General features: G+C 37.9%; 1 protein-coding gene across 1 annotated transcript; it reads left to right on the top strand.

The window, feature by feature from the left end:
- The first annotated feature begins 5,212 nt into the window (after nt 1–5,212).
- LOC128509371 (zinc finger protein 135-like) lies at nt 5,213–15,519 on the top strand. Its single transcript, XM_053481084.1, has 2 exons — nt 5,213–5,438; nt 9,098–15,519. The coding sequence occupies exon 2, from the start codon at nt 9,130–9,132 to the stop codon at nt 10,429–10,431; it is 1,302 nt and encodes a 433-aa protein (XP_053337059.1). The 5' UTR covers nt 5,213–5,438; nt 9,098–9,129; the 3' UTR covers nt 10,432–15,519.
- The last annotated feature ends 2,576 nt before the right edge of the window (nt 15,520–18,095 follow it).

Genomic DNA, 18,095 nt, shown 5'->3' with positions numbered 1-18,095 from the left:
TTGATGTACCATATTTTAATTTAATTGTGCTACTACAGTTGTAATACAGAGTTCTCACTGCCTTACAAAAATATTCTCCAAAACCAAATTTTTCCACTGATTTAAATATAAATTTATGTTCAACAGAATCAAAAGCTTTATAAAAGTCCAGGAAAAGAATGAAACTATTATGTTCAAGCAAATCATTATAATCTAATACGTCTAAAACTAATCTAATATTATTTATTATGTGACGGTCCTGCATAAAACCAGACTGAGTCTCATCTATAACAGTGTCCAGACAATCCTTAATTCTTTTAGCAAAAATTATAGCAAAAATTTTATAGTCATTATTAAGGAGTATGATGGGTCGCCAATTGTCTAAATTGGCAAGATCTTTCTTAGGTTTAGGAATTAAAGTTATGATACCTTGCGTCAATGTAGGAGGTAAAGCTTCTTTTTCAATACTTTCTTTAAAAACCTGAGTTAAAAAAGGAGTAATTTCATCAACCAATACTTTGTAAAGCTCGGCTGTAAGTCCATCACACCCTGGAGATTTATTGTTTTTCAAATTTTTGATTGCTTTTTGTACTTCTTCAGGAGTAACTATGCCATCACAAAAAAATCTATCACTTTCAGATATAATTTTAACATAATTAACTGAGTCTAGAAATGAGGACGTCGCTTGCTCTGAACACTTTGAGGTATAAAGATTCTTATAAAAACTGGCACTGTAATTTGCTATTCCCTTTGGATCTTTAACAATTTTGTCATCGACGCATAGTTGTTCAATTGTTGAGAGGGCAAAACTACATTTTTCCAGCTTAAAAAAATATGCTGAGTTCTCCCTCTTCGAGCCATTTTTTCCTGGATCTTATATAAGCGCCCCTAGCTTTTGATACGTATAATTCATCCAATTTCATTTGCAAATCTGCAATTTCAGATTTTTCCTGCAGAGATAAACAATCAAAATTATTAAACTGAGATAATTTCATGATTAGGTTGTCTTCAAGAACCCTTCTTTTTTTGGCTAAACGTGTTCCAACTTTTCTTAAATAAACCCCTGTCTCAAACTTAAAAAGCTCCCAATTTATACCAAAAGAATTTTGAATCGTGGCTGCTTTCCAATGGCTAGCAATTAATTCTTTAATTTTATTTTTTACATCTGGTAATTCTAGCAGTGAACTGTTAAGTTTCCACAAGAAAGCTCTACATTGAGCTGTTACATAATCTGCCATTAAAGGGGTATTAATGAAAATAGTCATTCAGATCAAAATTTGACATACTTTTTGATATAAGCCAATAGTCAATACAAGATTTTCTTGATCCACTTTTATTGGCCCAGGTAAATTCAAAGTTGTTAGGGAATCTCTCTCTCCAAATGTCCACCAACTCAAACTTGTCTATTAGGTCTAAAAGTGCAGGGCTAGAACAACCTGTATTTTTTGGAGGATATCTGTCCAAAGAATTATTAAATGACACATTAAAGTCTCCTCCTAGAATAAAAAATGCATTAGGAAATTTATTAGACCAATATGTAAGCTTTTCATCTAATTTGTTAAAAAAAGAAACATTATCCAAAGAATTATTGTACCCATATATATTTACAATAGTTACAATAGTTGTTGATTAAGTGAGATTACTAATAAATGAAAATGACCCAAACTATCTGAATCTGACCCTAATATCTCCCCACCAAATTTGTTTCTCAATATGCTTACACCAGCTGAGTGTTCAGTGCCAGGTGAACTCCAAATATCATTACCCCACTAAGATTTCCAACATTTGTAATCATCAATAGTTGAATGACATTCCTGAAGAAAACATAAATCTGATTTCTGCTTTTTGCCAAACAAAAAAAAGAGCTTTTCGTTTCACACTATTTCTGAGGCCCCTGGCATTAAAGGATATTAATGACAATGACATGAACCACGAACAAAATAAACAAGAACAGAACTAAGTTTAAGTAAATAAGTGCACCAGAGAAGTACACTATTCAATCACTATCCACCAAAAAGAGCAAACCACAACAACAGCTCAACCGGGAATATGCTGTTCAAATTTCAGTTCAGATAATAACAAAGACTACACTTAAATTATCTTTCGAATATAGATTTAAAACCAAAAGAACATAAACTGGTAAAAATAAAACAATACTAATAAAAATAAATAATAAAATAAAAAATATATATATAAATAATAACTGAATTATGCATATTTATTAATTCCCACTTTTTCCTTAATAATAATAATAATAAAATAATAATAATTAAATAATAAAAAAATAAATAAAATATATATATATATAAAAAAAAAAATACAAAATGCACTTTATATCAAACTAATCACTTAGAAGAAACAGCTGCTAGTTGAATAGGCATAGGCAACATTTCAAGTGTTTGCTACATCTTTAGCGGTCACTCTTTTACCCTCAATCACAGCAAATTGACCGTGAAAGCCAGCTCGCTTTCCTTCCCATCTCGCCTTCTCTACCGTCAGCCACAGGAGAGACCTTGCATCCTTTTCTCTCTGCGAAAGATCCTTGAAGATCTTGATCTTCTTTTCCCTGAGAAGGACGGCTGTTTTGGCATTTTTCCAAACTCTATCCCGCAGGGACCGGGAAGAAAATAGGACAATTATTCGACGAGAGGATTTTTCTGCAGCAGAACGAGGTCCCAGCCTATGAGTGATATTAACTCCACAGGCAGATCTGCAGCGATGCTCGGGGAAACCTGGCTGAAGAGGTCGATGATCATCTGCTTTACATCCTCTCCTGCTTTCTCCGGAATACCAGCGACGCGAAGGTTCCATCTTCTCTTATAAGCCTCCAGATCACTGTACTTAACACGAAGATCGACGTTTTCTTTCTCCAATCTTACCATTTTCTTTTCCAGTTCCTCAGTTTTTTCATTCAAATGCTTCACCTCTTCACCGTGGAATTCAAGCGAGTTGATTATCTGTTTAATAGAGTTTGAGTTTTCAAGTACCGTTTTTCAACTCCTTAAATTCGACGCAAAGTTTCTTCGTGCATGGCCTCCATTCTCTGCATGAATCTCATTAGCATAGCATCACTCACTGAAGGACTGTCATAACTCGGTTTGCTTTTTTTTGCAGGGTTTGGTTCAGGTGTATCAGGTAAAGGTGCGAACTCAGAACGTCCAACAACTGCATCCAATTCAGCATTTAGAGTTCTTCTTGCATAGCTGTGCATAGCAAGGACAGTTTCTTTTTTTTCGTCCATATTAACAAATCAACACAGCAACTCGTAGCAAAAGCACGTGAAATATTATTAGCAACTAGCTAGCAAAATCTTAAGCAGTAGATTTCAATTAAGAAAATATGAAAAAGAGAACAAAAAATAAAAAAATGCTACTTAACTAAAAAATGGCATCTTCCAGTTAGTTCTGAACAGAAACTGTTTTAGAGAACCCGGATCTGAGCAAAGTTTGTAAGAGCTCCAGCAAACCCATCTTGCTACGACGCCATCTTGGCCGTCCCCCCCAGTTTCTCTATGTTTCCCCGGTCGCGATTCAAATCATGACGTCACTCGCTACCAAACGCTGAGAAGGCGAACGAGGATTTTAACAGGGTTTCTCTCGTTTTAAAGTGTTTTTACGAACGTTGTGAATTAAACAGATAACCTATGCAAAATAATCAAGTGTCTTTTCGCTTTTTTTGTATATTTGAAGATAATTCAGACGTTTTAAGCCGCTGCAAAAGGCTAGTTTGCTGGGCAAGTACTGACATCACGACTACTTTTATTACACGTACATTAGCTGTGTGATGATAGATGTGATACTGATTGATTCTAAATATATTTAAGGTTATACTTTGTAATTTATTATAGCATGTAACTCAAGGGTAGAGTGTCTACTCGTGATAACCACCATACTCTTTTTTTACACTCTCAAACAATCTCAGCACCCACATATGATGGGGAAACATGATATCCTGAAATCCATGATATACTGTATGGATATTCATGATAAAACAGACTTACATAATTGGCACAGCACTTATTATAATAGCATTTTTACATTAAATAATGTATCTGAATTGGTTATTTTTCTTTAATTTCACAAAATATGAAAACTTGAAGTTCATTACAAATGTTAACTGGGTGAATTGATTTCCAGGAGTCTCTTGTTAAAAATAGTGTTTTTAAAAAAAAAACATCATCTCACTGTATTACCTAAGCACACATGTCTCTGAGGCAATTTCAGACATCCCTGATACTTCTACGGCCAGTAGGAGGAGGGAAACCGATTTTTCTGATGCCCAGGAAAATACGTTTCCCATGCCTAAATTGAAAGACAGTGTTTTTTAAACATTTTGTGCATATTGTGTTACCTGTGCCCCATGTATACATGTCTTTGAGGCAATTTCAGACATCCCTGATACTTCCACAGCTAGTAGGGAGGGGGAAACCGATTTTCCTGATGATCAGGAAAATATGTTTTCCATACTTCAATTAAAAGACAGTGTTTTTTTTATATTGTGTGCATTGTCTTACCTGTGCCCCATGTACACATGTCTCTGAGGCAATTTCAGACATCCCTGATACTTCTACGGCCAGTAGGAAGAGGGAAACCGATTTTCCGGATGCCCAGGAAAATATGTTTCCCATACTTTAATTGAAAAGACAGTGTTTTTTAAACATTTTGTGCATATTGTGTTACATGCTATAATAAATTACAAAGTATAACCTTAAATATATTTAGAATCAATCAGTATCACATCTATCATTACACAGCTAATGTACGTGTAATAAAAGTAGTCGTGATGTCAGTACTTGCCCAGCAAACCAGCCTTTTGCAGCGGCTTAAAACGTCTAAATTATCTTCAAATATACAAAAGACAATCGATTATTTTGCATAGGTTATCTGTTTAATTCACAAAGTTCGTAAAAACACTTTAAAACGAGAGAAACCTTGTTAAAATCCTCGTTCGCCTTCTCAGCGTTTGGTAGCGAGTGACGTCATGATTTGAATCTGCGCGCGCACTGCGCGCGACCGGGGAAACATAGGGAAACTAAATTTCCCGGAACACCTGCGCCTCAGCGCTCCTATTGACCGGCCGCCACTGGAGGAGAGGTTAAGAAATCGTTAAGGAAAAGTTATGGGAACGTACAAATACCTAACCCCTACTGTTATACACTCCCGGACAGTAGGTGGCGGTATGCACCTGAACACATCGGTTTGCGACCCGCCAGTTAAATCAAAGAAGAAAAATAAGCGGACAGTTTATATGTTTCCTGACTCACGCTGTTCATTCGCTTCAACATTTTACTTTGATATTTTACCTCAGCATTAATAATTAACGTCAGCGTTATATATATATACCCCTCAGGTTTTGCTGTGTGATGTCGATAATCGCCTCCACACTGAGATGTTACTGACGGATTTTTACAGAGACTGTTTGATGAGATGAATTAAAACTCCAAGCTTGTTGTGTCTGAGGTAAGTTCAGCTGAAAACGGGGGGTTACCTAATTGTTGTTTAGTTAATGGTTCAGTACACAATCATTTAAACATTCCAAACATTTTCCAAACAGCAGTTTATTATGTAAGATGCCACTTTGCAGATAATAAACCAAATGAAAGGGTTTTTTCATGCAACATCTTTACAAACAAATTAAGCTTTTGACAAACAGCTGTGGGAAATTTGAGGCAAGGTCCTATTTACAAATGCAAATTAACATCTCCCAAAATTATTTTAACATGTTTGCAAAACTACAAGCTAATTCTCTAACTTGCTCTTTCATTTAAGCGTTTTTCCTAAACATTAAACCTTGATTCACAAATCCGGGCACAACAATGAGTATAAGAACACAACTTGTATGTAATAATATTGAAATTATGCTTTAGTTTTGCCTTGTTGGTGTGAGGTTTTGGTCGCTGAATGCAAACTTTAGGCCAGTGTTTCCCTTTAACAGCAAACTTACCAGATGGCTGGGATTTTGCTCCTACTGGCAAACTTGTGCAAACCAGTGGTGAACATGTTTACTAGGAGTAGCTGACTTTTTATTATTGCCAGAAGGTTGTTGAAAATGTGTTGCTAGTAGAAAACACTGGCAAACCTGTGACAATTTTTGGCAAGCTAAATTCTTTGAATTAAAAATAAGATTGTGAAAGTCAGTCCTTAGAAGAACTGCAGGACACTCAGTAAATGCTAATTTCATTTTAAAACTGTTTAAATTTTACCTGAGGGGTAAAAAGGGAAAATATACCAAATCCTGACTTTGTTTTATTTATTACTGTTTACAGTTTCATAAACTAACTGATTATGCAAAGTTTTTGTAAGACACACATAGTCTATTAAAATTTCCTACCACGTGCAGCGCTACTGCCTTTCCAGAGTCTTAACAGTATGAAATTGGAGCACAGTACTTTGTGTACAGAGAACACTGAAATGTTTAACACTTTTTGTGAGATCCATCAGCACAAGTAAAGCGCGAAGGAAATTTACAGAAACATTGTGCTGCATGCGAGCCTATGGTATCATTACCCCTGCAACCAATGCAGATAGGTCAACATTGTGTCAGATTTGGGCTGCTAGTGTAGGATTACAAATTTATAAAATGCTTAATCTAGCTTCCAACATAATAATATGTAAACTATGTACATTGGGTTTTACATTTGGAGGTAAAGATGGTGACATTCTAAGATGATCAAGTCTGGTAGCCCAGGTGTCTGAGACATTAACCTTTTGTCTTTATGGACTTCCTGACCACTGGGTAGTGTCCCAAAGTAAATGTGAATGCTAAGCTCAAGGCCAGGCTGTGCCTTTGTCTCTATGATAATATGAAGGTCTAGGTGATATCGTAAGGGTGATTAGTAGGGCTGGGTGATATGGCAAAAAAAAAAAAACATCTATGTACGTTTATTTCATAAAGTTTGGCCAATTCACAATTTCAGATTTTTTTGTGTGTGTGTAACTAGTCAACTTAAAACATTATAACATGACTGAAGTAACATTCTCTTTTTAAGTAACTTGAAAAACCATCTGGTTAAGGAACATTGTATTTTTAATGGCCATTCCATGCATAAATCGGTCAACGAGGTATAAATAAATGTAAAACAAATTCTCGAGTTAAATATCTTTGCAGAAGATTTGAAAGAAATCTAAAAGTAAATATCAGAAAATAGATTTGAAATAGCAGTTCATTGAAGTTTGAAAAGTATTGTGAAGAGCTTACTCCTTCATAACTTGAATATGAATCTATAACCTCATATTAGGTGACTGGTACTCTTATTACAAAAGCAAAACATCATAATAATTTCAGCTATTAATTAAATAACATCTGAATAACTGCGATTTTATTGCTTGAATTATTACCCATACTTACCAATGGTGTTATGAACACTAAAGATGAGTCCAGTCGTTCGTCTTCATTGCTTTGATTATGTTCCACTGTCAGTGGTCATGCACACCTATCGATCCTCCACAAGGAAACTTTGTAGTTTCCATTCTGCATCAACATAATGGGCTGTAAGGCTCATGTAAGGCTGAAGAGTATGACTACTCCACAGGTCAGTCGTTGTAGAAAAAAAGATGCCTTTTCAAGCTGCTCTGCTACTTTTTCCCGTGTTTCAGTGTACATTCGGGGAATAGCTATGAAATGTAGTCTCTGAAATATTTGAGGCTCGTCAACTTGTATCTTGGATCAGCAGCATGTAGCATTTTTATGAACCCTGGCTTTTCGATTGTATATGGGAACCATGTCCTTAGCGATATGAAACGCCTTTTTGTCGTATGGAAACTGGAAAACTATACCACGAATAACATCTGGCGTTTTGCAACTTTAGGGGGACCTTTTTCACTTGGACTTAGCTTGTCTTCATCTCTTAACTTTGAGCATTCTTCCCATTCAGCTTGGTGCCTTTGTCGCAAATGTTGGAATAAATTAGTGGTGCTGCCACTGACGGTTGCAATGGATTTTTAACGTCTAACACTTTCTTTTGCTTAACACATGCACACACACGTGTTATAAGAAACAGTACACGCGTGCTGTACACATTCTCTTTCAAACACAAAATTAAAGGTTTTACGCACACACACGTGGTCACAGTGTTATGTAAACAGTACACGCGTGCACAGATGTTGATTATACCAGTAAGAGACAGGCACTGACCGAGCAGGCGTTTACCTGCAATTCCACAGCGCAATAGAAAAAAAAACGTTGGCTCAGTTGTCAATTTATTAAAAATCTTTGCTTGTCAGAACACTCGCAAACCGCGTTACTCACAGTCCGAGGATTCACTGTATTTAGCATTTGACAAAAGTTTGTTTAACGTCTGACTTCTCAAATCTGAACCATTTCCAAACCACAGATGAAATGTTACTACTTTTCTTTAGCACAAGGTCATCCTGACGTGAAGAGCCGCTGTCCATCTCTATATTTCTGTAGCCTATTACGTTCCTTCATAGAGTGCTTTACTCTCACAAGTGAGCGGTTAATTAGGCGCACTATCATGTGGTCGGACAATATTGCCTCCTAATTATTCTACCATTGATGCAATTACAATGTATCTAATATTTTTCTAAAGAATCACGATACGTTGATTTTAAGAAAAAAAATAGTCTAAAAATGTACATTTAATTAATCGAATAAATCTAAAGAATCGCCCAGCCTTACTGATTAGATTAGCACATTCGCATTTGAAAGGCAATGCTGATGAGATCAGGGCTGGGGAACTTCCTTTACCAGGCTGATTCCTCTACTACACTATGCTTTGTTTAGATTGTCTCCACCTCTTTGTATCCCTTCTTTTTGAAAAGTATATACTGTCCAGAGCTGAGTTTTTAGTCAGACTTGGATGACTACAGCGACGTACGGCGAGTTCTTAATAAAGAGTAACTTCTGCTTCAAAGATATCCCAATGTCTCCTGGTCTCTGCTTCGACAAAGGAAAAAAAAAAGTTTCCAACATTAGTCTGAACAGAGCCACTTTCACATAACATCATAGACAGTCAGCCTAAGAAACAGATTTGTAACACAACATTCCTGACCTTGTTAATGAATAATTAATAATAAAAAAAAGGTTTTACTCAAAATAAAAAAATTAATATTCTTAGGTACTGCCCTTGTGAAAATAATCATTTCTTTTTTCTCCACAGAACACATTTTCCCAAGTCTTCTCTTGCCCCTGATGGGTTCACTGCACTTAGATTTTCCTCCAAAAACACTTCAAGATATGGCCTTTAAAGGAAGTACTAAGAAAACATTATCTGGTCATCGTGAAGAATATCATGAAGAAATGAAGAACCAAAATTACCAGTGCTCAGGTTGTGGGAAAAGATTTAGTTACCCAAGTTGTCTGAAAAGACATCAGCGCATTCACACAGGAGAGAAGCCGTATCACTGCACACAGTGTGGAATGAGTTTTACAAGGGCTGATGACCTACGAAAACACCAGCACATTCACACAGGAGAGAAGCCGTATCACTGCACACAGTGTGGAACGAGTTTTACAAGGGCTGATGACCTACGAAAACACCAGCGCATTCACACTGGAGAGAAGCCGTATCACTGCACACAGTGTGGGAAGGGTTTTACACAGGCATGTCACCTACAAACACACCAGCGCATTCACACCGGAGTTAAGCCGTATCACTGCACACAGTGTGGGAAGGGTTTTACGCAGGCATCTCACCTGCAAACACACCAGCACATTCACACTGGAGAGAAGCCGTATCAGTGCTTACGGTGTGGAAAGGGTTTTACCGCAGCTACTAGTTTACAAGCACACCAGCGCATTCACACAGGAGAGAAGCCGTATTACTGCTCACAGTGTGGGAAGAGTTTTACATGGGCTGGTGACCTACGAAAACACCAGCGTATTCACACAGGAGAGAAGCCGTATCACTGCTCACAGTGTGGAACGAGTTTTACAAGGGCTGATGACCTACAAAGACACGAGCGCATTCACACAGGAGAGAAGCCATATCACTGCACACAGTGTGGGAAGAGTTTTTCTACTTCTGGTTCTCTGCAAACACACCAGCGCATTCACACTGGAGAGAAGCCGTATCACTGCACACAGTGTGGGAAGAGTTTTACTGCAGCTAGTTCTCTCCAAACACACCAGCGCAGTCACACAGGAGAGAAGCCGTATCACTGCACACAGTGTGGGAAGAGTTTTACTGCAGCTAGTTCTCTCCGAACACACCAGCGCAGTCACACAGGAGAGAAGCCGTATTACTGCTCACAGTGTGGAAAGAGTTTTACTGCAGCTAGTTCTCTCCAAATACACCAGCGCATTCACACAGGAGAGAAGCCGTATCACTGCTTACAGTGTGGGAAGAGTTTTACTGCAGCTACTAATTTTCAAAAACACCAGCGCATTCACACAGGAGAGAAGCCGTATCACTGCTCACAGTGTGGGAGGAGTTTTAGACATGCAGGTCAATTTAGAAGACACCAGTGCTTTCACACAGGAGAGAATCCATAACACAATATGGGACGTGTTGTATGCACTGCCATCACTTTTAAATATACTGCCTGTCAACATTTTATTAGAAGGGTCAATTTATTGGGCTGCATCAAGCTAAGAAAGAGATCTGAAATTACTGGGAAAGGATTAAGAAATATAAATACTTGGAAGGATAGTGCTGAACCATCAACTTTTTGGAAGAAATATCAGAAAATATCATGAATTGAGACTACAAACACTTTTATAAAGTTACATGGAAAAAATTCAACAACAACAAAAAAAAGGCATGTTTAGTAGTGGAAGGAAAGAAAGCATTTCCTTACACACACACACACACAATGTGATGACAACCCACAGGATTGGGACTAAACAGCTGTGTGTCTATAAGAAAACCACTTTATATTGAGAACCATCAGAAAGTCTTGAATTTGCTGGGGATCATTAAGATTTGACATTGAAGCAATGGAAAAAGGTCATGTGGCCTGATAATTCCAGATTGAGCCTATAAGTGAGGAATCATGTAAATTTAATAAAATTTTATTTATATAGCGTTTTAACAATAGTCATTGTCTCAAAGCAGTTTCACAAAAATGTAAAGAAAATTTATGGACGTGTGTGTGCAGGCCTCACAAAATTGCTAGCCCGGCGTCCCGGGGCTATTGTGTCTTCCAGTCGGGCTACCAAAATATATCTCAGGCCTGCCCATCGAGCTATCATGGGAAGGAAACATGTATGTCAATGCTTTTGCATTCTTTCGCAAATGTAGCTGGGTAATTGTCATTTTCGGGCATCGATGAGCCCTTGTCAATATGTGAAATATTAAAATCGCGTTTGAATTCGCGCTTGTTTGTTACTTTCACTTTGCGATCGCGCAAACTGTGTATACTGTATAGAGAGCGGCAGTACTGATTGGTCAGTCACTGATTAATAGCGCACCAATTCCTCTGACATTCGTTAGCTTACTTTTTAAATGTGCAATCTCCCGCTGCAAGCTTAAACATGTGATAGAGGTTGATTGCGCAGAGAACTTTAAAAAAATCGCTGACCATTAAGTGTGTGTGTGTGTGTGTGTGTGTGTAAAAAAATTACATAGGTATTTGAGTTCTGCTGAAAAAAATAAGACAGGTCAGGGTGAAAAAGGGACAGAAAAAGAAAAGCCCATCACAAAGCCGAAAAGTTATGACAAATCAGACATGAGGCAAGAAGAGAGCGCGTCTTTTTGGTTTCATGGACAAAAACGTTTCTGTGGCTGGAATATGACAAGCTAAATAACATAATGTTCTGCCGGGTGTGTCGTGAGTTTCCCTTGATTTCTGACTCGACAAGCACCTTTGTTACAAAAAATTTTTTTAAGAAAGACCCCATCAGATTCCATGAAAAATCTCTGCATCACAAGACATGCATTGGTACTCAGTCTGCAGCATCTTCCCAGAACAAACACATACTAATAGAAAACCAAGCACAACGAAGTCCTGAAAAAGCAGTTTAGAACAGCGTACTATGTTGCAAAGAGTAAATTACCATTGGCAAAATTTAGCAATCTTTGCAAACTTCAAAAAGCACTATAGAGTGGCATTTACTCATCTGTGACTTCAGTGAAAATTTCAGATTCATAATCTGCCACAGACTGATTCATGTTCTGCAGCAGTCTTGTAACCTAAATTATTAATCAGAATTCGAGTTTATTTAAAAATGTTTTTTTTTTTTTATTTAAGAACAAGTCTTGGTTTCTCCCCTTCTCGGTCTTAGTGCGCATCTCTCATTGGTATAATCGACACCTGTGCACGTGTGTACTGTTTACTATAACACTGCCCACATGTGTGCGCGTACATCATCTTTTATTTTGTGTTTGTATGCGTGTGTGTAAAGCGCGCATGTAAAGCATTAGAAAGTCTCATTAGAGAGGTTAAAGATTCCTTTACTTTCTCACCCTAGGTCAGTATGCCGTTATGTCTGCGCGTGTGCCCCTTCACACACACACACACACTCTGCTCTACACAGAAACACTGCTCTGTCGCGATTCTTTTCAAAGTTAAAGTGCAGGTTAATTTGTTTTTTATTTTAACTTTACAATAGTGATTCTGTTAGCAGTGTTTCTTGCTAACAGAATCAATGTTTGTGTAAAATAATAGAGAAGGAAGTGTTACTGTGTGAGATGAGAAGAGGGGAGGGGCTGATTCCTCCTTCTCCTCTTACTTTAGCTTTACATACACAGTGTGTGCACGAACAAACGGAAACACTTATCTGTCTGTTTTTTTTAAAAGGTAAAGTGCAGGTTAATTTTTGTTTTTACTTTATATTTTGTATTAATTATTTTATGTATTTATTTATTTGGGCTGTGTAACAAATAATTTGAGTTTCCATTATTTCTTATGAGAAAATTTGATTTATTAGTGTTTTGAAATACGAGCCTGCTTTTGGAACAAATTGTGCTCATAATCCAAGGTTCCACTGTATTTGTTTTCCTTTAGTTTCACTCTGATCTCGATACTCTTTCATTGTATAGTTCAATCAAGTTTTAATAAATGCTGGACTTGAAACTTTGAACATCTTTCAACTTTGTAGTGGATGGAGTTTAGCTTGCTGTCAAACTTCATAAAGGTGAAAACAGGACGTGAAGGGAAGACAGTACACCATTCATGAATTTCCCGACATTTCCTCAACAAAGTTAATGGTTCTGCACTATTCATCCAAGTATTGATAATTTCTTAACCTTTTTCCAGTAATGTTAAATATGTTTAGTTGTTTTAAGTTGTCACAGCTGCGAAAACAGAAATCCTATTGTTTCCATTTAGGATTTGTATTGCGTGTTCTTTTTTTTTTAGTGTTGAATTACCAGTTTTGTCCATGACAGTAAAATCTCTGACCTCAGTCCTGACAGACATGTGCCTCAAACCCATCTCTGTCATCTTCTCACAGACCAAGATGCTTTCTTAAACCGTTTTACCTCAGTTTTCCTTTTTGTTTTTTCAATTTTTCCCCGATTTTCTACCTAATTTAGTCGTGTCCAATTCCTCCCCGTCACTAGGCAGCTCCCACTTTATGGCTACTATTACCACTCACTCCGGATGGCTATCACGTTTTCTCTGAACCACGTGATGCCAGCCGACCTCATCTTTTTCAAACTGCTTGCTCATTCACCATTAGGTGCGGTGTAACACACTTGGAGAACAGCGCTATCCGCTCCTTCCGCTTCCGTGAGCTCACAGACCCCCTGATTGGCTGTAGAGCCGTAATTAATGTAAGAGCACTAAGTACTAATAACTTGCAGTTTGCCATATTTATAATTTAGTTGTTAATAAACAGGTATGCCTGGGTGTTGGGTAAAGTATGTTCGGGTCATAAAATTATCTCTAATTTGAAAAAAAATACGTTAGCATACTTTTTTTTTTTAATCCAGCAGTTTGGTTTGCTAAAGGTATATAAAGTAAATTAACTGAACCTATTAGACTATTCTCGCGAACCTGGATAAAAATAAAAACTTTTGACTGGAGCATGAAGAGAAAAAAACTTGTTTCTCTAAAAATACTAATTTTGTATTTCAGGCAGATTTCTTTTTTTAGCTCGGTTTGTAAGAATTCAAACGGTTTTCAGAATTCCTTGGGGAATTCAGGAAATACTGTTAACATAACTTTACCTTAATTGAAAAGGTAAACGATATTTTTTATACGCCTGCTAGGTAATGTTTTGGTCGTTTTATATATGCTTCTGTAAGTCACATGTAATTTACTTACAGGTTAAGTTAATCATGAGTAACTTTGATTAGCATTGTGTATGGAAATTACTTAATAATAAATAAGCATCTCTGAGTCCTTTATCTATCTATCTATCTATTATATTCTAGCACAGGATAATTCCATTATTGCATTATTTAAGATGCACCGTTATCCAAAAAGTAATGAAATGAAAATTCCATTAATTTCATTTGGACTCAGCAGGTGAACAAAATGATCCGATCATGATCTGTTCTGTTCATTGTTACTCAGCAATGGACAAATCAAGTGTAAATTAATGAGGCAATTGGTTTTACAGTCACATAAGGCAACAACAGTATTGTGTTTTAAGTTTTGATTAGAGCAAACATGGTTCTTTTTTTTTTCTATCAGTTTTCCATTGGTGAACAGAGAGGAGATACATTTTATATGGGTTTCAGATTGTTTTTGTAGACGCCAACCTCAGAAGTTAACTGTTATAGAACAGTTTTGGGTTTATTTTGTCTTTTGCTTACTTTTTTCCCTCCTGCTACTGAAAATTTCACTTGTTCTTTTCTTTGTTGTACTGCTTGGGGATGTCATAGATGCTATTATGAAATGTGTCATTAAAGGACTCAAACTCACCACATACTCCTGCAATAGATCATCAAGATCCTTGTTGAGGTAGATACAAAGTAAGATGTGCTAGATGAAAAAAAAGATAATAATAAATTGGTTTTGTTTTTTTATGTAAAAACTAGACTTGGCTAAGTTAATCAGGATTTGGGCTAAGTTATACAAACATTCCTACACAGCTGCATAATAAAAAGCGAAAAAATATAACCTGCTCCTAAATTAATCATTTTTATTTTATCAGGGCCTGACTGATATCAACACACTGAAGGCCACAGAGGGCACAACAATGGGGATCTACTATATGTACTATTTTGTTTGGCTATATTTTATATATTGCAGAATAATCTTTGCATTGTTGCCTAGCGACTTACCATAAACCTGTTCAGGAAGTTGTGTAAACTATAATATTTTTAAAACTTCAAAATACTAAAATGCAGTGTTTCAGCTTGGTGACATCAATTTGCTACATTTTATGTGGCATTTCAACTTTGACCTTTTAATGTGCGGACACCTGCTGTTGATGGAGGATCTTGATTAAAGGTTTTGAAACAAAACTGTCATTGTTTTTTACGTGGTGGGAAAAGATTAAGTTGCTACACTGATAAAAATATCCATCCTGATCTACTTAAAAAAATTAAGGTAACTTTTTGCATCAGATTATTATGTAGTTCAAGCAAAACCTCTTCTTTGTATTTACTACTTGCATTTCTTTATGTAAAAAATATTTTTTGCTAGTAAAGTCTATTTAATTTCGCAACTAAACCCTACTTAATTTTATAATTTCCCTAGTCATTCTTTTGTGTCCATGCTCTACTTAACTTTAAGAGTTTCAAATATGTATTTTTAATAAAAATTTAACCTTTTTTTTTAAGTTTCCATATTACTTGGAGTGGGGCCTACTTTGTTTTATTAAATGTCGTAGTCTCATTTTAAAGTAAAAAACGCGGCAGTAGCCAAAATGGTGCTACGTTGTTTACGGTGTGTAGCGCGTTTATTTTACTCTGTGTATGGATATCTTCGTGACTGGTGCCCGTACATACAAGCACCAGACATTTTTGTACCTAAATAACCCGGTTAACGACATCCACGATGAGCTGCGGGAAAAGCTACACGACCTCGGTATGCTGCATGAACCAGGCCTCGAAGCCTCTGCGTTGCCTGATGCTGGGGGCCGGAGAAGGGGACATCGGAAGTGGTGCGCGAGGAAGCGGAAGCGCGGCAAGCGGGCAGGAGTCTGTGCTAGGCTAAAAACAAACCCTAGCTGGCTGGCTGGCTCTCCCATCCATCATCTTATCCAACGTCTGCTTCCTGGACAATAAACTGGACTACATCCGACTCCAGCAGGATACACAGCGTGAGGTTAGAGACTGCTGTCTCTTTGTTTTCCTTGCTACTCGGACCACCGTTCTTACCGACATCTTCAACATCTCTCTGAGCAGCGCTGTTGTTCCCATGTGCTTCAAGGCCACCACCATCGTACCCATGCCCAAGAAGTCTTCTGTGTCCTGTCTCAAAGACAACCGTCCCGTTGCACTTTTACCCACCAGCATGAAGTGCTTCGAGCGGCTCGTCATGAGACAAATCAAGACCCTGCTGCCTCCCTCACTGGACCCACTGCAATTTCCGTACCGTCCTAACCGCTCAACGGACGACTCCATCTCCAATACACTCCATCTTGCCCTCACACACTTGGACAAGAAGGACACATACGTTTGAATGCTGTACATAGATTTCAGCTCAGCATTCAACACTATCATCCCCCAACAACTGATCGGGAAGCTGAGCCTGTTGGGCCTGAACACCTCCCTCTGCAACTGGATCCTGGAGTTTCTGACCAGAAGGCCTCAGTCACTACGGATCGGGAACTGCACCTCCAGCACCACCACACTGAGCACTGGAGCCCCACAAGGCTGTGTGCTCAGTCCCCTGCTGTTCACACTGCTGACTCACGACTGTGTAGCAACACACAGTTCGAATCACATCATTAGGTTCGCTGATGACATGACCGTGGTGGGTCTCATTAGCATGAACGACGAGTCAGCGTACAGAGAGAAAGTGCAGAGGCTAACGGAATGGTGTAAAAACAACAACCTGTCTTTGAATGTTGACAAGACAAAAGAGATGGTTGTTGATTTTAGGAGGACACAAGGCGACCATTCTCCGCTGAGCATCAACAGCTCCTCTGTGGAGCTCATCGAAAGCACCAAATTCCTGGGTGTCCACCTAGAGGAGGACCTCAGCTGGTCCCTCAACACCAGCTCCCTACACAAGAAAGCCCAACAGCGTCTCTTCTTTCTTATAAGACTGAGGAAGGCCCAGCTTCCACCACTGATCCTGACCACCTTCTATAGAGGAACTATCGCGAGCATCCTGAGCAGCTGCATCACTGTCTGGTTTGGGAATTGTGCCATATCCGCAAGACCCTACAGCGGATAGTGAGAACAGCAGAGAAGATCATCGGGGTCTCTCTCCCCTCTATTAAGGACAACTACACCATACGCTGCATCCGCAAAGCCACCAGCCTTGTGGCTGATCGGACACACCCCTCTCACACACTTCACTCCTGCCATCTGGAAAAAGGTATCGAAGCATTCAGGCACACACATCCAGACTGTGCAACAGCTTTTTTCCACAATCCATCCGTCTCCTTAACAAAAAGGGACTGGACTGAGAAACACACACGCACACACACAAACATTATCAGTCAGCTTAACTACCTCAAAACATTGAGACTGGACTCACTAATCAACACAAAGCACAAACACACTGACCTACACCACCAAACTATCGTACACACCAATCTGTAAATGCTCTTTTGCACAATATTCATTACTGGACTACTTTTTGCACTAACTTCTTAATTCTTGTCACTACCTCAACTCATCACCTCAACACCTTATTATTATGTTATGTTGTCGCACTGTTGCTTTTGTTTGCACATTTGCAAACCCTGTAGATAGTCTCCCTTAGTTAGTTAGTTTTTGTTAATTTATGTTGTAATTTATGTTAGATCAATCTGTCTTGTCTCTGCTAGCCAGCTAACTAGGCCGCTTAGTTAGCTAGTTTAGTTTTTCTGTTAATTTATGTTGCAATTTTATGTTAGATGTAGAATTTTAGAATTTTATGTTGCATGTAGCACCTTGGTCATGGAGGAACGTTGTTTCGTTTCACTGTGTACTAACTGTATTTGGTTGAAGTGACAATAAAGCCTACTTGAACTTGAACTTGAAGTTACATATACTCACATTATCTAGTTAGGCATTTCTTATATATTATAGTTAAAATACCAGTTCTGTAATTTTGTACTTTGACATGCAACTTCATCCAGCACAAAACTTGAAGTAAGAATCACCC

This window comes from Clarias gariepinus, chromosome 21, assembly GCF_024256425.1.
Source record: "Clarias gariepinus isolate MV-2021 ecotype Netherlands chromosome 21, CGAR_prim_01v2, whole genome shotgun sequence".
NCBI classification, from domain to species: Eukaryota; Metazoa; Chordata; class Actinopteri; order Siluriformes; family Clariidae; genus Clarias; species Clarias gariepinus.
This window is presented reverse-complemented; position numbering and strand designations above follow the sequence as displayed.